The sequence below is a fragment of the Cibotium barometz genome, chromosome 37 (assembly GCF_041138505.1).
Source record: "Cibotium barometz isolate CiBa-2024 chromosome 37, ASM4113850v1, whole genome shotgun sequence".
Taxonomy (NCBI): domain Eukaryota; kingdom Viridiplantae; phylum Streptophyta; class Polypodiopsida; order Cyatheales; family Cibotiaceae; genus Cibotium; species Cibotium barometz.
In genome coordinates, this window is record NC_141082.1 from 31,959,348 (window position 1) to 31,983,545 (window position 24,198).

The 24,198-nt window shown below is 47.0% G+C and overlaps 1 protein-coding gene across 1 annotated transcript in view; it reads right to left on the reverse strand.

Annotated features, from left to right (window-relative positions):
• Positions 1–458: 458 nt before the first annotated feature.
• The window catches only part of LOC147617182 (dihydroflavonol 4-reductase/flavanone protein), a 48,938-nt gene continuing 25,198 nt past the window's right edge, over positions 459–24,198 (reverse strand). The window contains exons 2-9 of the mRNA XM_086776788.1: positions 20,940–21,033; positions 20,736–20,845; positions 20,075–20,200; positions 18,437–18,557; positions 18,241–18,325; positions 2,304–2,417; positions 1,115–1,154; positions 459–778 (exon numbers count right to left, since the gene is read on the reverse strand). Coding sequence (XP_086632914.1) covers positions 626–778; positions 1,115–1,154; positions 2,304–2,417; positions 18,241–18,325; positions 18,437–18,557; positions 20,075–20,200; positions 20,736–20,845; positions 20,940–21,033 — 843 coding nt within the window. The 3' untranslated portion in view covers positions 459–625. The remainder of the gene's footprint in view (positions 779–1,114; positions 1,155–2,303; positions 2,418–18,240; positions 18,326–18,436; positions 18,558–20,074; positions 20,201–20,735; positions 20,846–20,939; positions 21,034–24,198) is intronic.

The following is a 24,198-nucleotide window of genomic DNA, read 5'->3' on the forward strand; positions in this document are numbered from 1 at the left end:
AGAGCCAGAGGGCCTATGCGACCAAAAAGGCAGTACAATGTATCCATCATGAATACTGAACCATGGAAAAGAAACAAACTGTGAAACTAGCTACATAAGCAAAAGTATCCACATGATGCGACAGTGTGGTCATACACTGATACAACCTCCTCCAGAACAGAATGCAAAGCAGCCATAGCACCTCCCCTCTGTGTGATGAGAGAGAGAGGGAGAGAGAGAGAGAGAGAGAGAGAGAGAGAGAGAGATGGTTCTTGTTTGGATATCTTTGTTTACTATGCCTTTCACGTTTTTGAAAAATGGTGAGAAGTGAAATGTGCTACATCTTTATCAGGATACAAAACAGTCTGTGAGATATATGCAGTAATGCAACATATGTCAAGAACACCTTGAAAGCCTATGCTGCTCTTCATGCTAAAATCATGTGGGACACCATGCATTCTCTAAGTTGAATCCACACATGTCCAAATAAGATTTCATTGCTAATGTATAATGAGAAGAAAGCACTTAATAAGAGTGCTTGAAAATTTTTGTTAGCACAATTATATAATCCACAGCCCTTGCATCCATCTGGGACTTTTCAAAGCCCTTCTGTTAGCAAAATTTGAGTAGACTCTATTCAAAAAAACTAGTTATGAAACCATCGTTGGGCAAATTGCAAGGGGCTTTCTAGAAATGAAGCATACCGATGAATGAAAGGATTCACTTTCATCCCAATCCTCGACCAGATGGTTCTATGGAAGGATGCTGTGGTTGGAGCATGATACATGAGCTTGAGCAACTACAAAAACCCGACCAAACCAAGAAAATATAAGGCATGGAAACAAAAGGAAGAAAATTCAGTCTAGGAAGGTGTAGTAGCTTGGTAGTGAAGGAATCGAACTCACCACACACAAACCTAGGTACAAATCATACTAGCCTACACCCGTTGGTAGGAAGGTGAAGTAGCTTGGTAGTGAAGGAATCGAACTCACCACACACAAACCTAGGTACAAATCATACTAGCCTACACCCGTTGGATGCCTATAACTAAATCTATAACATATATATATATATATCTACTAGCTTACAAGCAAAGGCTTGCTTGGAGGAAAAACAAATCAGTAACAAAGCTTACCTGCCAGTATACCAGCAACTGTATGAGATTCTTTTGTGGCCTGCAGTCACAAAACATCATATCTATTAGACATATCATCACCAAAGTGAGTGAAAGAAATAGCACATACATCCTCCGTACAGAAAATGAAACAGCAGGGTGCATATAGTTGATCTTTTGTTAGAGATACTAGGGGTGGTGGCCCGTCTATATCCTCACACATTCATGAGCCTCTCGCGCCTCTGTGTGGACACTTTCATCCCCTCTTAGTAGCTTCCCAAGTTTCCCATGTTTCCTATTTTCCATTGTTACTCGATCTCTAGATCTCTAGATCTTTAGATCTTTTCTCACTTTTTTTCTGTTTACACACAACTAGCATTTGTACTTCATCTGACCAGATTATTTGTAACTTTTGGTCTCATAGGTCATTTTGGCCTTTCGAAGACGTTAATACAGATTTCATTTCATTTCATCTCTCTCTCTCTCTCTCTCCTCCTTCCGATGACCGGAAGAACACAGTTGTATTATTTTTTGTCTCATAGGCCGACTTTGGCCTCTGGTAGACGTTAATATATCTTTCTTTCTTCCTTCTCTCTCTCTCTCTCTCTATCTCTCTCTCTCTCTCTCTCTCCTCCTTCCGATGACCGGAAGAACACAGTTGTATTATTTTTTGTCTCATAGGCCGACTTTGGCCTCTGGTAGACGTTAATATATCTTTCTTTCTTCCTTCTTGTGAGGCATGCGAGACACCCAGTCAGGGTGCTGACCACAGAGGATATTGAGGAGATCCGCCAGTGTCCGATGCGGCACATATTATGAGATGGAGGTACCTCCATAGTGTACCTTCCAGTTCCAGTTTCATTTTCTAGGTGCCAGTAGTATCATTTTTATTTTTCATTTTTCTGGGTTTTTTTTTTAAAATCCAGACATTGTATCAGATCCACCATGATGTAACTTTTGGTCTCATAGGTCATTATGGCCTTTTGAAGACGTTAATATAACATTTCATTTCATTTCATTTCATTTCTATGTACGTATGCATTCATGCATGTATGTCATATGATATATGTATGCATGGATGCATGTATGTATGTTTGCGTATGCATGCATGTGCATGTATGTATGTATGTCCTGTGTGGGTGAGTGGGACAACTGAATGGCAAGAAGGGTAAAATGCAGAGCACGCACAGCCTGGGAGCAAACAACTTACGCTAGTAACAAAAATACTAGGAGGAAACCAAGTCCTATTTCGCAATTCGCACTTAAAGTGCGTATTGTTGCATTATTGGCCTCCAACCACTTACAAGGCTTCTCCAGGTATTTCCTGTCCAAAAAACAATGACTCCATCAAATGAAGGTCTGCGCAAGCATGTGGAAAACCCACGAAAGCCTGCCACACATGCAAGTATAAAAGCTCCACAACAAAATTCATAACACACAAAATAAGCATATTAAAACATGTTATGCATAATTTTTAAGCAAATAGGTTAAGATAAGCATGTTAAAACATGTTATACAAAATACATAAGCAAATAGGTTAAGCTGATACATAAACAAATATGTTACGATAAGCATCTCTAAAACATATGATAAATGTCTCGATTAATTATTATTTAACGCCTTTTACATGACTACTCCATTAGCTACATCCGTCAATGGAGAAAATTTCAAGGGACCCCAGCAGTGAGATTTAGTACCAAGTGTTCAGCCCTTAACTAGTGACACATCTATAGTCCAGGCCAGCCTGGTAATCTGGGGGAGGGGTTTTTGCCTGTCACATCTATCAGTCTCTAGATGCATGTGCCAAGACATCCTGAGGATGTACACGAAAGAATAGGCAACTAGAGCTTAGCAGATCACATAGTAGGGGCACGGTCAATGAGTGATAGTGCAATAGGTTAAAGTTTCCACGGGTAGATGTAGGTGCACGCCTATGAAGAGTCAATTAATAAGGCACACAACTATAAGAATGAGCGAGCAAAAAAACAGACGCTGCAAATCATAAGGCCAAGGTTGCCCGCTAGCCTTCTATAGTACAGAAGTGCATGACGCCTGATGGAGAAAATATGCATGAAGACCCCAAGAACCAAATTTGGGGAAGCATTTAATCAAAATCTGTAAAGAAACCCAAATCCCAGATTTGGGGTAATGTAAATGGCAACCCCAAAGTGCCCAAAACAGTCCCCCCAAAGAGGGGAATTATGTGTTAGCAGTCATCTCCTGTCTGTCCAGTGAGGGCCTTTGTTGTGGGTGTGCCCGCCCAGGAGCTTTTCCTATTTTTCCCCATTTTTCCATTTTCTCCCTATTTTTCTGGTCGTGGAGACTGTCTTGTGCTGGCCGACCCTTGCTGTCCTGGCCGACTTGATGTCCTATGCTGGCCGACTGTTCATTTGCAGTTGTGGACACCATGTACACCCCTGTTGGCTGATTTAGGGCTGGCCGACCAGCACTGGAAGGTGGTATAAATACCACCCTCGGTTCACCACTTCATTTTGTATCGGATCCTTGTGTATATAGCAGAGTTTATACAGCTTCTCTCTCTCTACACTTCTGCGTTTTGTTTCTCACAGCACTCGTCTCATTTTTCATTGTGTATTCCGGCATGGTACCTGTAACTTGGTTGAACACAATGCTAATCAATACACTTAAATACACAAAGATTTGATGGACACTTGCTCAAATACAAGAAGTAAATTGCTGAATTGACAAGAGACACAATGAGCCGGAACAGCCGGCTGCCGACCCCTCCCTTAAATAAAGTATATTGATCTTGGGAGAATCAAGTACATAGTGTCGTGGGCATTTCTGACCAGATTTCCATACCAATGCATATGAATACAGTATTGCAAACAAGTGGTTGTCGTTGTAGACTTGCAATCCACACTACCCTCTCAAGTGCCCATGTTCCCTACCATCTGCTCTCTATTGTTCCACCAACACATGGTAGCAACAATCTGCAAGAGAGCACGTAGGACAAGAGAACACTACATAGGGTATGTGATCTTGTAATCCGGTTCCTCCCTCCTGCTACTTGCTTCCATATTTAAGCATTAAGACTTACCAATTGCAAGTAGAGTCCATGACACCGGAAGTCTTCGCGATGGAAGTCCTTGGAGTGAAGAGATCTTCGATTTGTCACAATTCTTCGCGACAAAAGTCTTCAAGTGGATGAAGGGAACCTTGGGAAAGCTTCCCCTATGGTTCAACTTGAGAAAGGAGGGTTGAAATTCGGGTTTTCAGCAAAAAGACCAGAAATTACAGCAATAAAGAGAGCTGTTTTGCTGAATTTCAGTCATTGGGAGTGTGTAGGAGAGTGATTAGCATCCGGAATCACTCTTCGGAAGCTTGAAAATAACCTTAGCAAGCTTGGAAATGGAGTTGGGAAGGAGAATGTGCAGAAAATGCAGCCCAACAGCCCTCATGAAGGAGGCGCCAATTTCTAGAGAGAGGAGGAGAGAGGTGGTGAGTCGTCCAGTGTAGGTGGCAAGCAGGTGCTTTGTGGGCAAGCTAGAGTGGACACATGGCTGGTTACTCCCTTTGTACAAAGGGGATAAGGTCTGGGCGGTGCACATTGGGTTATGTCCACCTCGGGACATCAGTGTGTGCGAACACCGGGTTGGTCATAATTTATAAGTGAGTTTTGGTCGCCCAAAACTTAATGAAGTGTGTACACACTCATAAATTAGTGCTAACCTAACTCTGAATAAGATCTATGCATCTGGACACGCTCGCTGAAGCTACCACCCCTCCCTGCTCGCGCTACTTGCACACCTGCGCCCTCCGCCTTCCTGCCTGTTCGTCCCCTCGCGCCTCCCCTTGCCCCCCCCCGCCTGCTTTCGCTTTTGCGCCCCCCTCCCTTGCTGCGTTGCCCGCCATTTGCGCCCCCCCCCGCGCCCCCCGCCTGCTTTCGCTTCTGCGCCCCCCTCCCTTGCTGCGTTGCCCGCCATTTGCCCCCCCCCCCCCCCCCCCCGCCTGTCTTCGCTGCTGCGCCCCCCTCCCTCGCTACACTGCCCGCCGCCCATCCTCGCCTTCGCGCCCCCCCTCCCCTTCTTTCGCGCCCTCCTCCCCTCTGCAGCGCTCGACCCCCCCCCCCTCCGCCAGCTCTTTCTCCACCCCACCCTTCTTGAGCGCAGCCCCGCCCCCCGCCCCCCCCCCCCGGGCTTCTCCTTCGCCGCTTCACCCCCCCTCCCTTTTTTTTTGCTGACTTCCGTCCCCAGGGGGGTTTTGCTTTTTTTCGCCGGCCTTCGTCTTCCGCCTCTCCGTGTGTAGCTCGGTTCTTGCAGGATCTCCGCTTTCGCCTTGCCTTCGCCATAGCTTCAGACTCTCATGGAGGCTCCTCCCGCCCCGCCTCAGAGGGACTCCCCCGCAGCCCCCTCGCCCGCCCCCGAGGACACCCCCATCAGGCTTTCTCTTTTGCCAGAAGAGAAAGCGAGCCTCACCGCAGAGGTGGAACGCCTCCAGGCTCATTCCACCATCTGCCGCATAGTCGGCACTCGCCCCAGCAGAGGGGAGATCCGGGATCTTCTCCAGGCCCACCTTCTTGCAGATGTGGGCAAGATCCTAGACATACAGCTACTGGGCCGTGGACATTACCAGATCGAGTTCGAGACCGCCCAAAGCGTGGCCAAGGTCCTTGCCATGAGTCCCCTTGACATCAAGGGTGCTCGGGCTTTCTTCAGACCTTGGCAGCATGGCTTTGACCCAGCAGCGGCTGAGCAGGGAGAGCGCCTTTTTCATGTTACAGTTTGCTTCCCTGGACTCCGCCGGGAGTATCCTCCACTCCTCTCTAGCCTAGGAGCATTGGTGGGCTCGGTACTAGAGACTGGCCCCACAGCAGCTTCAGTGGTGGCCAGAGCAGCTGGGCTACCTTCGGTCAGAGTTTTGGTGTCTGACATCTCCTCCCTTCCTAAGGTCATTCAGCTACCTAGGATAGGGGGGGGGGGATGGATTGATCAGAGAGTGGAGTTCTCGGGGCTCCCGAACCAGTGCTTCATTTGCAGGCAGGTCGGTCATCTGGCCAAGGCCTGCCCTCGCAGGAGACCCCGACCCTCACCACAACAGCAGGCCCCTGATGGCCCGCCCACAGATGCGGCTCGGCAGGCTGCCTCCAGGACACCTGCTCAGGCCACAGAGACCTCGGAGTGGCAGCTTGGACAGGGGCGCCGCCGAGGGAGACAGCCACAGCAGCACGCCCACCAGAGACCGCTGCAACAGCAGCCACAGTCTCAGCCTCACTGGGTTCCCGTGAGGAACAGCTTTGCTCCCCTCCAGGAGGAGACCCCTGCGGCGATGACTGAGGACCAGGAGATGCCAACACCCCCTCCTTCACCCCCCCCCACCCCCGTCCCCTCCCACCGCCTCGCTTCCACCCTCGCCTCCTCCCGTCCCCGCTCCGGTTTCGGCAGCGGCTCCCTCTCCACCCTACTCCCCCCCCCCCCCCCCCCCGCCCGCCTCACCTTCCCGGGAGGCCCTGGCAGTCCCCTGGCGTTCACCTGCAGTCCGGAGGGCGCTGAGCACTGACCTCACTCGAGCACCTCAGAGGAGGCCTACCATGCCGATTCGGGCTTCACGGATATCATCTATCCGCAGTCGGCTGAGTCGCCTCGGCATTAGACAGCGCTCGGAGGCTTTTGATTACGCCTTCACACGGCTTTTTGGAGCAGAGGGCCCCCATGAGCCAGCACCCATCCGAGTTCATGTAGTGATACCTCCGGCCCGCGGGGAGGAGGCACTAGATTCAGCGGTGGCCTTCTCGTTCCCTCTTTGTGGCCCTTGCGACCGGGAGTGGACTCTAGAGCTCGCTCTTATCACTTTGAAGACTCAGGCAGTTGAGTTTTCTCATCATGTGAGCGATCTGGAGGTGACAGATGTGATAGGCCGACTATGGGAGTTGGCTCATTTTTTCTTGGATCCCGGGAGTGTGGATGCCTCAGGGATTCGTCATTTGGTCGTTCGCATAGTGGCAGATTTAGCACGCGACCCTGGAAATGTATGTATTATGTGGGCGACTGGTTAGGGGAGCGAGGGGGCTCCGTCGGCATTCTCGCTGGCACCTCATTTTCAGATCATGCGCCAGTTATTGTTGGGGTAAAGGCGTTATGCCCACCCTTATAGTGTGTACAAGCCCATAAGTTATAGTACATAGTACACTTAGTACTTTTAATGTACTAAGTGCACTATGTGTACTAGTGCAATATACATGTGTGATAGGGGAGTCACACACTCATGCCTCATGAGTTGACTTATCCCCACAACTCTCTCTCTCTCTCTCTCTCGTTCTTCTCTGTGTATGTCTCCCACATGACCTAACCCTAATTCTTCTCTCTCCCACACAACTGGTATCAGAGCTGGTGCCCTTTGAACCTTTCTGCTGCATAGCTTTCGTTTGACACAGCCTTGGTGGACACTTCCTCTCGTGAGCTTGTGATCTTGGTTATGGCGCTCTTGTGGGCCTGTGGGCTGCTCGCGTAGCTGCTGTACTTGCTCGACATGGTTGTGGTGGTTGCAGCTACTGGTTATGCTCGGCTGTGTGGTGATCCGTCATGGCGCCGTGACTGATGTGGCCCCTTCGCTCCTCAGCACCTCCGTCGCGTGTAGTGCTATTTAGGCAACTGAGCGTGGAGCGAAGGCTTTGGCAACTGGCAGCGAGCGAACACAGGCGAGCACGTGGCGTTGAGGCGTTGGTCCAAAAAGTGCAGCAACGCGTGTAGCGAAAACACACGTAGCGTAAGGCACTGCAATCGGGCTATTGCATTAGCGAAGGGCAACTTGGTGGCAAAGCTTGACAACCAGCAAAGCAATAGGCTAAGCGAAGGCAGCGCTGGCCCTTCAGCGTGAGCAACGAGCGGAAACATAGGCGAAGGCAGCTGGCGAACATTCAACCAGCAGGCGTATATGCGAACGTGCAATCAGCCAACACCTTGCTAGAGGTCTCCGCCTCAGTTGTGCAGAAGCCGTTGCCCTTATTGCTTCTCGAATCCAGAGCAACAAGCAGGAGCAATTGCAGCAAAATCATCAACCCCTCTTTTCCTGCAACAACAAAAACCCGCCTGCAAATCAGAGAAAAATCAGAAAATTACAAGGTATTTTCCTCAAATTTTTTTTTTGGGATTTGCAATTGAGCAAGTACAATCAACAATTGAGCAGATACAGGTGTCGAATTGCTCAATTTTGAGCAAAATTGGCAAAATTGGGTGACATTGGTCACAATCAGGATCAATTTGCAGGAAATTGGATGTCGAAATTTGGGGCTTTTGATATAATTGTGCAATTAAGCACTCATACATGCTGTATGATGTGAAAAATCGCACATTTGGGCAAAATTGCAGCAAATTGCAGTGCAAATCAAGGGGCTTTTGTGCATATTGGATTGATTTGCATGCAGGCAATTGCATTTGATGCTGTGGATAATGTGTTGATGCCTTACAAGCACTCAATGTGCCTGTAAATCAGGGGCTTTCATTATTTGGATGTATATGTGGCCAGGGGGAAGCATCGTGAACACTCTGGATGCCTTCATGTGCGTCAATGTACCGTGTATGATCAGAAATTGATCTTAAATCAAGGGGCTTTTCAAGTTCGTATGCTTGTTGAGCTTGGCAAAGCAGCAGGCAAGACATTTATGCCTTGAATCCTCAAAAATCAGCTTGCAGTCAAGGGGCTTTTGACCAATTTCTGTTCGGGACTGTTGTATGCAGTGCACGGGACTGTAAAAGTCTGATTTTCACTCATTTGGACAGCCAGAAGAGCATTTATTGCTACTGTACCTGCTGGTACAGATTTGGCACAGCTTTGTGCAAGTTTTGGCATGGCTGTACACTGTTTTGAGTGACCAAAAGGTTCAATTTCAGCTGCTGTACTTGCCGGTACAGGTTTGGTACATCATTGGTAAGCACTTGGTACTGTTGTACAGTACTTTGGAAGGGCAACAGAGCACATTTAAGGTGCTGTCCAAAATCTGCAGCAACCAGATTTTGGTGATTTCATCACATAAAGTGGGAGAAAAGTTGCATTCTTGCTTCCGCAGTGGGAGATAAAGCTTGGGAGAACAACTGTGAGCACTTTGTGTGCTTTTGGTGCAGTGTTTGCACATTTTGCAGGGAGTCAGGCATTGACAGGTTGCATTTTGCTATGGCAACCACAGGTGAGAGCTCTTCATTGCTTCACATCAAGAAGCTTGAAGGCTCGCATAATTACGATATTTGGCAAACCCAGTGCTACAATGTGTTGCTCCAGAAAAAGCAGCACAAGCCTATCAAAGAAAGGGGTGTAATGCCCGCTTCTCTTACTGCTGAAGAGTGGGAAGATATGGATGAGCTGGCAAGATCTACTATCATGTTGTCTATGTCAGACTCATTACTTTTCAGCATTCGTGAAGAGAAGACAGCTTGGGGAATGTGGCAGAGATTGCAGGACTTGTATGCCCAACAAAGTGCCTCAAGCAAAGTGTATTGGTTGAAGAAACTCATAGGCCTTCAGATGAAGGAAGGGGCTTCTATGACAGCCCATCTAAATGAGTTTAATGGTATTGTTAGCCAGGTCATTAATCAAAAGTTGGCAATGGACGATGAGTTCAAAGCCACTTTTCTGTTATGCACTTTGCCAGAGAGAGTTGGGACACATTCAGGACAGCCACTAGCAATTCGCATGCTATGCTGTCATATGCAGATGTTGAGGGTGCTCTTCTTCAAGAAGAGATGAATAGGAAAAACAACTCTGTTGGAAAGTCCAATGCAATGAATGCACGTGGGAGATCCCAGCAAAGGGGGAAAAGCCAAGAAAGGGGAAGGAGCAAGTCTCGCTCCAAAAAGGATTTGGAATGCCATTATTGTGGCAAGAAGGGACACATTAAAAAGCAATGCTACAAATGGAAAAATGATCAAAAAGAAAAGGGAAAAGGCAAAGACAAAGAGAAGGATGAAGCCAAAGATGTAAAGCCAAAGGGCAAAAGTGGAGTCAAGATTGAAGAAATCAATGTGTCACATGCAGGTGGCAGTGAGGATGAGGTCCTCTTTACGTCTTCACTTGATGCCCATTCACTTCTTACAGGTGGTCATGGTATGCACTCATGGATCATTGATTCAGGTGCCTCCTTTCATGTCACAGGTTGCAGAGACTTGTTTGTCAGGTACACTGCTGGCAATGAAGGAGTGGTTTATTTGGGTGATAACCATGCATGCAAGATTCTTGGCAGAGGTGATGTGAGGCTTGTGTTTTCAGATGGCTCACAGCTTATGCTCCATGATGTCAGGCATGTGCCTGAGATCAAGAAGAATCTGCTTTCTACTGGAAAGCTTGATGATGCTGATTATGTTACCACATTTGGTAGTGGAAAGTGGAAGATTAGTAAGGGCTCACTGGTTGTTGCCAGAGGCTCTAAGGTGGACACTCTTTACTTTATGCATGCAGGTGTTTGTTACCATGCTAATGTAAATGCAACCGAGCTGCCGGAAATCTCTATGTGGCATAGCCGGTTGGGACACATGAGTGTCAAAGGAATGGAGCAATTGTCTCGTTTGGGTTACTTGCCTTCTCTAAAGTTTTCAAGTTTTCAGTTTTGTGAGCATTGTATATATGGTAGGCAACTACAGTGCCCCCACAAGAAAGCTCTTGGACAGAAAGATGCTCAGTTAGAGCTTGTGCATACAGATGTATGTGAGATGCCTCAGCTTTCTTTGGGAGGGGCAAAATATTTTGTGTCTTTTATTGATGATGCCACACGCAAGGTGTGGGTTTATCCTCTTCGTTTGAAGAGTGATACATTCTCAGTGTTTGAGAAGTTTGTTGCTCTTGTTGAGAATCAAACTGGCAAAACACTGAAGGCTTTGCGTTCCGACAATGGTGGAGAGTATATGTCCAAACAGTTTCAGGACTTTTGTGATGCTAAAGGCATCAAGAGGGAGCTCTCTACTCCTTATGATCCTCCACAAAACGGGACAGCAGAGAGGATGAACAGGACCATTCAGGAGAAGGTCCGTTCTATGTTGTCACATGCTGCATTACCTCATGGTTTTTGGGCTGAAGCTGTTATGACAGCCGTTCACCTTATAAACACGTCACCTAACACGAGGCTTGGTGGGAAAGTGCCAGAGGAACTATGGACAGGGAAGCCTCCGTCATACAAGCACTTGAGAGTGTTTGGTTGCGTTGCGTACGTGCACATACGCAGGGAAATGCGCACCAAACTTGATCCTAAGTCTCACAAATGTATATTCCTAGGATATGGTGACAAAGGTGAAATGGGGTATAGACTTTGGGATCCCATAAATAGAAAGATTATACGCAGCAATGATGTCATTTTTGATGAAACATGCATGTATAAGGAGCCTGCAAGGCAACAGGAGCCTGGCAGAGTCATCTTTGATGATGATGGACATCATGGACAACAACAAAGGGCTGTAAATCAACCATTACAGCAGGAAAACCAGCCCTTAAATGGTGCTGAAAATGGTCCAAATGGACAGCCAGAGATGGCAGAAGATATCCCTATGGATATACCACAGTTTGAGGAGATACCGGGCATGATTTTTCAGCCTTATGGCATGGAACAGGAGCCACCAATGGGTGATATGCAGGCTGGACAGCAACCTGCAAATGATGGTCATTGGGTACGGAGGTCCACAAGACCCTCCAGAGTCCCTGACAGGTTTGTTCCAGGGGTTGACTACTTGATGCTCACTGACTGTGGGGAGCCCTCATGTTATAAAGAGGCTTTACAGAGGGCAGACAAGGCTCTTTGGGAGCGTGCCATGAAGTCAGAGATGGATTCTCTGCATAAAAATGGAACATGGAAGTTGGTGCATTTGCCTGCAGGCAAGAAGGTTTTGCAAGTGGGTATACAGGCTCAAAGTTGCACCAGATGCAAAGCCAAGATACAAAGCCAGGTTAGTGGCTAAGGGCTTCAAGCAGGAATATGGTGTGGACTTTGATGAGATCTTCTCTCCAGTGGTCAAAATGACCACACTTAGAGCTGTGTTGGCTTTGGTTGCGCATGATGATCTGGACTTGATTCAGATGGATGTGAAGACTGCTTTTCTTCACGGTGATCTCCATGAGGAGATATATATGCAGCAGCCAGAGGGTTATGCAGTAAGTGGAAAGGAGAAGCTTGTATGTAAGCTGAAAAAGAGTCTTTATGGGCTCAAACAGGCACCAAGAGAATGGTATCATAAATTTGATACATTCATGAAATCACAGAAATTCAGGAGAAGTGACATAGATCACTGCTTATACACCAAGAAAGCTTTGGATGGCAGTCTATTGATCCTCATCTTGTATGTTGATGATATGTTGATTGCCGGGAAATCTCGTAAGGAGATGGATACATTGAAGCAGAGACTGCATCAAACCTTTGATATGAAGGATTTGGGTGATGCAAATCACATTTTGGGTATGCGGATACTTCGGGACAGAAATCAGCATGTGTTGTATTTGTCTCAGAAGGAATACATTGGCAAAGTCTTGCAGAGGTTCAATATAGACGGGGGGAAGAATACTAGTACTCCTTTGCCTCCATATGTGAAACTCAGTGCTATGGACAGCCCACAGTCAGATAGAGACAGGGCTGATATGGCCAAGATTCCGTATGCTTCAGCATGTGGTAGTCTCATGTATGCCATGGTTGCTACTAGGCCGGACATTGCATTTGCAGTGGGAGTGGTTTCTAGATACATGGCCAACCCTGGCAAGAAGCATTGGGAAGCAATGAAAGGTGTCATGAGATACCTGAAGGGCACACAGGATATGTGCATATGTTTTGGCAAACAGGATGCATTAGTGCATGGCTACACGGATTCGGATTATGCCGGTCATCCGGATAACCGGAAGTCTACTACCGGTTATGTATTTACATTCACAGGAGGTGCTGTGTCATGGATATCCAGGATGCAGAAGTGCACTGCCTTATCTACTACAGAGGCCGAGTATATTGCAGCCACAGAGGCTTGCAAGGAGGCATTATGGCTATCTCGGTTAGTGGTTGATTTGGGCTATACAGGGGATATTCCATTGTTGCATTGTGATAGTCAGAGTGCCATCCAGTTGGCAAAGAACCCTGTCTTTCATGCAAAGACGAAGCATGTGGATGTGAAGTATCACTTCATCAGAGAGGTGATAGAGAACAAGCAAATTCAGCTTGTTAAGATTCATACGGATGACAACCCGGCTGATCTGTTGACGAAGAGTTTGCCTCCGGAGCGGTTTGCTCATTGCAGACACTTGATGGGCATTGGATGAGGCCATTTTCAGCCTTGATATGGCCTTGTATATTATCATGTACATGCTGATTTTTCTTTTCCTTTACTTAAGGGCACTTTGCCTTTAAGTGGGAGGTTGTTGGGGTAAAGGCGTTATGCCCACCCTTATAGTGTGTACAAGCCCATAAGTTATAGTACATAGTACACTTAGTACTTTTAATGTACTAAGTGCACTATGTGTACTAGTGCAATATACATGTGTGATAGGGGAGTCACACACTCATGCCTCATGAGTTGACTTATCCCCACAACTCTCTCTCTCTCTCTCTCTCTCTCTTGTTCTTCTCTGTGTATGTCTCCCACATGACCTAACCCTAATTCTTCTCTCTCCCACACAGTTATCTTGACATTGGAGGAGAGGACACGGGAGCCCAGCTTGCAGTTGAGGATCCCAGAGAGGGTACTTACAGATCCCAGTCTCGCTGAGGACATTGAGAGGATCTGGCATGATAGTCAGTGCTCTGACCAGGATGCAGCAGGCCAGTGTGCCCAGGGTCTCATCGAGCTTAGCTCTTTTTTGCATGCTGCAGCTTTGACACGATTGGGAGAGATTCGCGAGCGGGAGCATTGGCTGAGACGCAGCCTTGCTTCGCTACAGCGCCTTCAAGAGCAGCAGCCTGCATGTGAGTGGTTAGCGTCACAGCTGAGCCAGGCACGCCAGGAGGTTAGAGAGGCAGAGGAGCAAAGACATGAGTTTTACTATCGTCGTCAGGCTACTCAGTGGACACAGCTTGGTGATAGAGTGACTGGGGAGTTTTTTGAGATCACTGGACCCCGCCATGCTCGGGCAAGAGTTCGTCAACTTGGAAGACCGGATGGATCGGTAGCTACTGAGCCCGGGGAGATCAGAGCCATTGCCACGGTATTCTATAGAGACCTGCTTTCAGCGGAGCCAGCCACTGAGGATCGAGATGCTTGCAGGCAGACTGTGTGGGCCCATGTGCAGAGGAGGGTCACAGATCGTATGCGTACAGTTCTTGGTGCACCTCTTTCAGAGATTGAGCTTGCTGAGGCCTTGAGGGTCCTGCCGCGACATAATTGCCCAGGGGAGGACGGACTGACGCCGGCCTTTTTTATGCGCTATTGGGACCTTTTGGGGCCAGGCCTCCGCAGGGGCTTTCAATATGTTTTGGACACTGGGGTGATGCCACAGAGCTTTTCAGAGGGCTTGATCTTTCTTATCCCCAAGGGGGAGGGAGTATCAGATGATATTCGGCATTGGAGGCCTATTACGATCCTCAATACTGTCTACAAGGTCTTAGCAAAGGCCTTGAGTTTGAGGATCCAGCCCTTCTTGGGGGAGTTGATTCATGCCACCCAGACAGGATTCGTCAAGGAGCGCAGTATCCTTGACAACATCTTTACTTTCTGGGAGGCGACGGCCCGAGCTAGATTTCTTGGCGAGGACTTGGTCGTGATGCTTCTCGATTTTGAGAAGGCATACGATAGAGTTGATTGGGGTTTCTTATAGGGCACTATGCTTCACCTGGGCTCTGAGCTAGGATGGATCAGAGGGGTGGCGGCTCTGTATTCCACAGCTTGTAGCCAGGTGTTGATTGCAGGAGGACGGGACGCCGAGTTTTGAGCTGACCAGATCAATCCGTCAGGGGTGTCCCCTCGCCCCTTTTCTTTTTCTCTTCTTTGCGAAGGCTATGAGCATGTATTTGATGGCAGAGGAGGTTGGTTTGAGAGGACTCCAGCTCCCAGTCCGGGGGGAGGACCTGCTCGATGCTGAGTTTGCAAACGACACGGGCTTATTTTTGCATGGCCAAGAGGCCAATCTTCTTCGGGCAGAGCAGTCGCTCCAGGTTTTTAGTGCAGCTTCGGGAGCATTGATCAATTGGCGCAAGACAGTGGCCTTTTGGATCAGTAGTGCTCCCACTCCGGCATGGAGCCCGGACCCTGGTTTTAGATGGATTCCTCCTGGCACAGCGGTGCGGTATTTGGGATGCCAGATTGGACCAGATTTGTCACCTGAGCAGCAGATTGCCCCGCTTCTTCTGAGTATTCGGAAGAAGCTTTTGTATTGGAGTACAGCTCGACTATCCTTGGCTGGGAGGGTGGTGGTGGCAAATCAGGTGCTGTTAGCGACCATGTGGTACATTACGTCTTGCTGGATCTTCTCGAGCTCTTGCATCAGCCAGGTACAGAGGCTGATCAGGAACTTTCTTTGGTCTGGGCGGGACGGTCAGCCAGCCCGGGCAAAGGTTGCATGGGCAGTTATTACACTTCCGTTGGCTCAGGGAGGCTTGGGCATTATAGATCCAGTCGAGGATGGGAGGACAGGCCTCAGTAGAGGATGGGAGGACAGATTTGCTTTGAGCATTCTGAGAGCTTGGGAGCTGCTGAGATCGGGGCTCTCTCAGCGACCTCCTTCTTGTGTTGAGGAGCGGGCCAGACAGCCGCTCATCTGGCTGGAGATCCTGATTGCTGTCAGAGCTTGCGCTGAGGATGGCAGATGCCTCTACTATGAGATTCAGGATGAGGGCAGACTTCAGAGAGTGGAGGTGGAGTCGCCTTTGGTTGCAGAGTGCACCTTTCAGAGGATACGGGTAGTGGCCGCCGCTTCTCGGAAGTGGCATATTGACCTCGACCCTGCAGATGTGCACCCGGATTGGCGCATATGGGCATATGCAGCGCGCCCCTTGGCCCGGCTACAGTGGGACCCTGGGGAGTACGAGTGGCATGATCCTTATGCATCCCTTGAGGCCATAGAGATCACCTTTTTCCAGTATACTGTTCGGCTGGGGCGGCATATTTTGGCGGCGAGGAGGATGGTCTCTCCAGTTGCAGCGGGGCATTGGCGGCTACAGGACTCTCACAGGAGTTCCTGGAGGATTTTTGGGCTCGGCTCTGGGCTAGTCGACAGGCCCGCAGGATCTCGACTTTCCAGTGGCTGGTCGCCCACCACAGGGGCTCAGCAGTTGGCACCTGGCTTGTTTACAGCGGTCTTCCGGCGGCCAATGTCCGATGCGGCCACCCTATGGAGACATAGAGACATTGCCTTTGGGATTGCCCTCAGGCGCAGCAGATTTGGCTGCGGATGCTGCGTATTCTGGCCCCCCTCTCTCCAGAGGGTATGTTTACGTGGGGTGCCGCTGCTTGGTCGACTTCGTCAGGGCCTGCTATGGGCTATGAGATGGAGCAGGACAGTCAGGCCATCAGATTCATTAGGGACCAGCCTCGCCTGGTTCCGGCATCGGATTTCTCGTCCGCCAGCTAGACACAGGAGAGGGATTTACGATGGGAGCTTCTCAGCAGCCTCACCATCTGGTTCACCTGGAGGGCCCGGTGTTTCACGGCCTTTGAGGGGAGACTGGAGCCACCAGCAGAGACTGTACGGGGGATTTGGCAGGAGTTGATCCACACCCTGCGAGGACAGTATGACCGCATCCGGGGCGACTCGGATGAGGCGATCTTGCGGCCCCTTCTATACCTTACACACGGGATCCCCCCGTTGGCATTACAGGCCACCTGTTTGGCTTTCCCCCCCCCCCCCCCCTATTGTATGATTTAGCCCCTCAGTCCTTTGTACTGATGCTTGAGTCATGGAGTCTAGACTAATTGTCCTACGCAGTTGTTCCCATGGGCTACATCAACATTATTTTTTTTGGGGCATTCTTGCGAGGAGTTCACCGATATCATCATTACAGAGCAAGAGTGTGCACACATGTGCAACAACTATGCAAGGAGCATCTCCCAACTTGTCTCTTTGTTTCCTCCTAAATATTTATGTTTGTATGTGCGTTCAGTGATCAGGGATGTCCCCCGAAAAAGATATGTAAAAAATGTTGTGTGTGTTTGTGTGCCTTGTTTTATAAAATGCTTTGTGTTTTCATTATTCCTATGAGGAGCGATGGCGGTGACTAAGCAATAGTCTGAGCTTTGGTCATAAGCTGATTGAGGGAATAGCATGGCATGGGAGGTGTGCATGGCCAGGTCACATCTCTGCAGTGATGTGATGGAGTTTAAGTTGGTTGCTTCTTTTGCATTCGGGTCTCACCACCTTCCCTCCAAAGGGGGGTTTGTTGGGGTTTCAGAGCTCTCGTGTGTGTATTCACCGTATATGTGAACCATTGTTTGTGTCCCCCCTTTCGTGTGTAAGAACTGCCCCTAAAGGGTTAAGTGAATGTGTGTGTGTGTAACCTCATCCATGTATATGTGTGAGAACACTTGCTAAGGTGTAAACACCCCTTTTATCTGGATAAGATGAGTGTATGCTATGCGTAAGTGTGATATGTAAGTGTCAAATACAACCTACAAAAGCATGTACTTGATTTGAAGTAATACAAGTCACATCATTCTTGAGTCGTGCAAATCATCTCTCACTAAGAGCTTTGTTTCTCTCTCTAGCTCTCTCTCTCTCGTACTCCTTTGCAGCAATGGACACCTTCGATCCCCGTTAGCCTTGCCTGTGCTGCAGCTAACCCTAGACTATCATTTCTCAGATCTGGCATGAATAGCTACATTGGAAACCAGCCTGCCTCTTAACTCTCGTTCTGTGTGTTTCTGCAAAGTCATTGTGTCACTTTCCATGATGTTCCTTTAGTTCCTTGGATCCATTGGGTCAACAGCCTTGTGGATAGAGATGATAGCGTTTCAAGCTGTGAGGAATCCATGGCAGAAGACTGCTTTGTTGAAAATTTTGGCAGGGCTATGATCTTCCATCCACAAGCAAAAAAATCTTTTTATAACCCTTCACAATTCCACTCTTCCACTAAGCAGCTTCTCACTGTCATTCCTCACATATGCAGCAGTAAACACACAGAATGCAGAGGGTCAAGGGATTTAATATGGGTTGGTTAGGAGCATCAAGGAGTGCTGGACCAATTATTTTGTCACACACACTGCTGAGACATCTCAAAACCATAGTAATTCAAAGATACAAGTTACCTGTAAACGTGTGTGTTGCTGAAGTTTCTTTTCAAGTACTGTGCAACATTAAGAAGTGACTGGCAAATCACGGGTATCATGGCAACTGCAAAAACCGTATGAACCAATGGGAAACAAGAACATAACAGTATACTTAGGTCACACTCTATTCTCCAAAAGCAGCCACACTTGCCAGTTAATTGGTTAGGTTCCTTACACTTAATTGGCACAAGAGTTGAGATAAAAACTATGGAGTATAGTAGATATAAAAAATCTTTTCCCGCCACCACGGACTGCAACCAAATCTGAATGGCTTGTAAATTCCAAGCCCTTGGTTGCTACACATGCAAGAAGACAACCAAAAACCATTAAAAAAGTAAGAAATTTATAAAGATCCGAGACACTACGAGGCTATACCAGTTCATTGTTACAAAATCTTTAAACCAGTAAAGCATAAACTTTCTCAATTGCAATGACTATGGTGAAGAGAGAACCATCGTTAACTTTGACCATGGTTAAATGAGAGCCATGGTTGAATCTAGGACATGTGATTTGAATGTGGTTAAGCACTTGTGTTAGCACTAACAAGCACTTTAGTATCCTACTGCAGCTCCAGGAAAATAATCACTAGGTCACCATAACACTAAGCGCTTTACTATTCAAAGCAGAGCAGTATTTGCTGCCTTCTTGGGATACAGAAACTAAGAGATTCCATTTGTAAAAGGGAGGTAGCACCCTTTCCCTCAGCAAGTTTTCGTTCAGGTGTGGGACACCCCAATGCCAGATTACCGCTCTGTGTCAAGCCAGTCTTATCTGCAAGGCTGGATTTTGCATGGTCTTTGTACAATCATCACAAAGCACACGTCCCTAGTCCTGGGTTAACCTAACCCTAGGCCGGTCGGGACGTAACAACAGAAGCTATCCCCAAGCCTGTTTATGGCAAGCACTCTTTAGATAGTTCAAAGGTCCCTGTCCTTTAACAGGGCTTCCCTAATCATTTCTCCATCCAGCTCAACCGAATTCTCCTTAACAGTCTGCTTGCTAAGAGCCTGTATTCTCCAGCTTAGTGGATTGCTACTTGCTTTCTAATCTGGCTGTTGTGAACAACCGTAATAAAGAAGTGTTTAACCAGAAGATTACTACTCTTGACACCAGCTAGCACAACTTATATTGGTCGGTCTATGAGTGGGCTAAGTGCATCAACACCACCACTTGGCTGTGTTGGTGGACTGTGCCCACTAAGTGGGCCCTTCCACTATTAAATGGAAGCCCCAAGAGCGAGCTAATTGGGAAATTCCTTTCTCAATCTAATGAAGTAGAGTATTTGTTTCCTGCTATCTTCTGACCTTACTCACTTGCAACCTTGGTGGGTTGGTTGGTGTGCAGGACCATGCAAATGCAACTCACCCAAATGGGATGACTATGCATCCCACTCTAAGCAGTGTCGGGTTGCTGAATGTAACGGGTTTGTCACATGCACCCACCACACTTGGCCTCACAGGTGACCCCGAGAGCATGCAGCAGGGCCATCCCGCCTTCCTTTGTACTTGGAGTCTCAGACCGCTCCTCAAGCAAGGAGAGGACAGCGAGACTTGGCATTACAACCCCCGCCCCACCCCCCCCCCCCCCCCCCTTTCTACATTGTGCACTCTAGGAGGGACATAAACCTTTTGCAAGCAGATGTTCACTTTTTTAAAAGTAATTAAAGGAAATTTTGTTGGATAATAATTCATCAACCACTTCAGCATTGCTATGACTAAATTTACAATTGCTTACTCATCATGCAAACGCATTACTTTGGAATGAGAAACCTGGAAATAACCACCAAAAGGAAAAATGTCCGAAACAGGCTTACCCCATATTGCACGTAGATAGAGTGTCCACAAGCCATGAGTGTGCCCAAAAACGTCAATCTATAAGACTTAACACTGAGAGCTCCGGGTGTGAATGGTAGTATAGCCAACAAAGCCATAACTATAACCTGCAATAAAAATCCACAACAATTCCCAAAAAAATGATGATTTTAAATAAGGTGTGAAGTTGAGAAAAAATAGTGAGCATAAGCACTCAATTCAGATGGACAACCACATCATCCACATGCAATGCAGATCCTACCTAAAACAGAGCAATGAATCTTAGGAGGGCTTCAGAATATCAGCCACACACAGCCCCAAAAAATTTCACGGTCCACCTCAGGCTGTCCTCAGTTCATAGCACCTGTCCATTGACTTCTCACGAGGTCCGCACAGGACTTTTTAACATATGCAGCTTGTCCAGGCCGGACGGGATACTTGAAAGTTTGTCCATGACCTGGCTCTAGTAGCTAAATATTGGCATCAATGTGTCACTTAGGCAGAGACTTTATCAAAACAAAAAGTGGCGGACAACCTTAAGGAGCGAAGTAAGTTTTTCATGCAGGCCATTCAGTGTCCGGCTGGAAATGTCGCAAAGGTTTATTATGACCTACCCTACACACTTAACCATCAGAGACTTCAACAAAAATTTGGAAAACATACCAAAGCATTTGACAGGAATCCAACTGAATGTTGATCCATCCTAACAGAATTAACCCCGGTGTTCCCATGTGTAGCACGTGTTGTATTTGTTGCACCAGTGGGACGCTCAGCTGATATATGAAAAACAGTAGGCAACCCGCAATTTATGGCTTCAACAGACTCAAAAACTGAAACACGGAGGAAGCATAACATATAGGAACCAACCTGAGCGTACAGGTCTTTGATATGATGAGCTTGCTGCTGGTGATGCTGTGCTTGCAGACTTTGAAGACAATGGCTCAACCTTAAGGTCGGCATCCTGTAAAATGCATGTCACATCATTGAGCTTCTGAGTTTAAGTGATAAGCTAATGAACAAGGGACTCAAAAGTATCAAAATGAATGCATTGCAAAAATTCTCACTTTGAACAAGCAAAGGAGTACAACATTTGTCGCTTCAAAGAGACGCATAAAGATCCATACTTTTCTCCTTGATTATCTCAATTCAGCCTATATTCTCTACTCAACCCATGTGCTATGACATCATCAATTCAGTATTAATGCTCGCACCAAGAATCAATACCCCTTTTCACCTTCTTTCACCAGCTAACAGTCAACAATTCTACTGAAACAACCTTTGACTTTAAGGCCTTTTACACCTTTGCACAAATGCATCAAACTCAAGGACTATGCTCCCCTTCAAAAACACAATGCCCATCACATAGTTGCAATGAAATGTATTTCATTTCCTAGCAGCCATTCAAAACGTTTCGTATGCAGTTTTTTCAACCCCATTTTTATTAAGGTTAATTGAGGCCCTATCTGATAGTGACCCATCACATATGATTTTCTTTTTCATACGTGCACAATGCCATGGGCCACAACCTCAGGCCCTTTGCATGGAATCTACCCATAGGTTGGTAGCTTCAAGTTTGGCTAATCTGACCCAATGTTTTGATAAATTCCAGATTTTGAAATTTAAGGGTCCAGCACTTTAGAAAATATTTCAGACTATCAGATGATGCATTTTGTGCATGTTCTATAATTCTACAATGTTTGGAGACCAAATCTCAGGTTGTTTTAAAGCTTGTATCCCCTTTATACAAAATGTTATCGAACATTTCATGATGTTATGAATCATTTTTCAAATGTTTCAAGAATAATTATGAAGCACATTTCATGAAACGCCTAGCACCTGTGGTCCATTACCACGAATGGAATTTCATGACACTCCATGCATGCCTTCCCCCTCCGTCAATAATCATCCCAGAAGATAAGGTGTGTGCAACCAGTCTCAAATTTGATGATTCCAAAAGAGTTAGTGCAAGAGAAGAAGATTCTATGATCCCATTCCCTAAGAAAGGCAATGCGCCTCATGCATCTCGCCCTCCAAATTTGCTAAGCTATGCTATTGGCAATAATAATGCTTTTTTACCTTGGGGAACATCTAAAGTCTAGAACACAATATGTGAATCTCCTCCCCAAAAAATAATGTTTCTCCTCGACAATGCAATCGATACACCTTTGTGATGGCTTTGTGAAGATGAAAACCAGTTCTAGATAGGTATGTACATGTTTGGACCAATCTCACTATCCTTGGGTGCAGGTTTTGGTTTCGGATAGGGCTAGAAGCTCTTGTTGGTCATAGAGGATGAACCCAATATGGCCAATGCAATGACCACTTGACAATGTCTACGTAGAGAGACATTGTCAAGTGGTAAGGACCCCGTTTACCCCACTCTATCATTGATGCCATGCCTATCCTCTGCCGCTTGGATGTTCTCAACTTGTTTATTCTTATGGGCAAATGTCTCCGGGCATAATTTCTCCCATTATAGCCTTCTCAGGCGGCAAGGCCTAGCCAGCACGTCGGCCAAGAGCTAAGGGGGTATAAATGACCCTATTGCCTCATTCTCCATCTCAATCCTAACTCATTTGAAGAGAGCAATAAATAGGCCCCTAGAGAAGTGTAGAACTTTGTAAGTGGTACTATATTGTCCCAACCCAATGGAGTGTTACCTTAGTCCCTTTTCTACTTAATTCTCCACCGGTGCTATTGTAGGAGTGTTACCTTTTTTACTTGGTCCTCCATCTCCTTTTTGGGATCCCCAAGAGGCCTCTCCAACATACCAAATTCTTTGGCAACCCAGGTTTGACATGGGTGGGATGGTGTAAGGACCACATACATCGAAACCCTATTAGGGTTACGAAAACCCGCATCGAACTCGTGATTGATGACCACACTCTAGTTGAAAGAAGGTTGTAGGCCCAAAGCACAAACTGTAGAAGGCTGGAAACAGTTGATTATTGCTGAAAATGAGCAGGATGCAAGCATAAGAGATTGTTGCAGCAACCAATGATCTCCAAGGAATATGCAAGAATGAGATGATAAGTGAGGGGAAGGGTGAGCACCCTTATATCTCCCTCTAGAGAGCTAGTCGGCCAGCTGTAGTAGGCCGACAACTGTCCAGTAGCATAAAATGCTATAAAATGCCTAAAAAATGGTAGAAAAATGCCTAAATAATATCTACTAAATATGCCAATGCAGGGTCTCATAAAATGACTAGTACAAGCATGAAAAGGTGATGTAGAGCCTCTGGAGATGATATATTCCAAGACCTCTTCAATGCCAGAGGGGTGGTCCAATACCAGCACGCTGAAGTAACACCTCCAAAGTAGCTCTCGGAAGTGGTTTGGTGAAGAGATCAACCACATTGTCCTTGGTAGAACAATAGGCCAGCTGAAGAAGTCCCAACTTGATCCAATCACGTACAAAATAATAATGCACCTCAATATGATTGGATCGTCCACGTATCATAGGATTCTGAGCTAGAGCAATAGCACTATAAGAATCCGAGAAGATGGTAACTGGGGAACTGTCGGCACAACACAAATGCTCCAGAATCTGATGAATCCAAAGTGCCTCAGTGGAGGAGAGAAGGTAGGATTTGTACTCAGCCTCAGTGGAAGAAGCAGAAACCGTGTGACCGCTCCCTACAGGAGGCCTACAGATCAAAAGACAATATACACATATTTAGAACACTTAATTTAACTGTTATTAAACAATGGAAACAACATCAGTAACACAAATACTGGAAATACTGAAAATACAAATGACACCAGCACTGGGGCCGGAAAGGGCCAGCCCCTCCCTCAATACTTTTTGTATTTCTTGGAGTATTTATATTTGTACAAGTGTCACGGGCCTGACAGACCAGAATAAAACTGGTTCAAAAAGTGAGGAAGAGGTGTTGGTCAGAGTAGCCCCAAATCATAGGCTCATTCCCACCTTCACTAAGTGGACACTTGCCTTTCACTGGTCTTCCGAGACCGTGCACCAACACGCACGCCCGTACTAACGCAGGCCAAGGGTACACCGCGGAGGGAACGTGGCCTGGTTCTCCCCAATGAGCTTTGCTCCCAAATTCCCTGGTGAGTCTAACCTTCACTGGCTCTCAGAAGCTCTGAGAGCGCGGTTAACAACA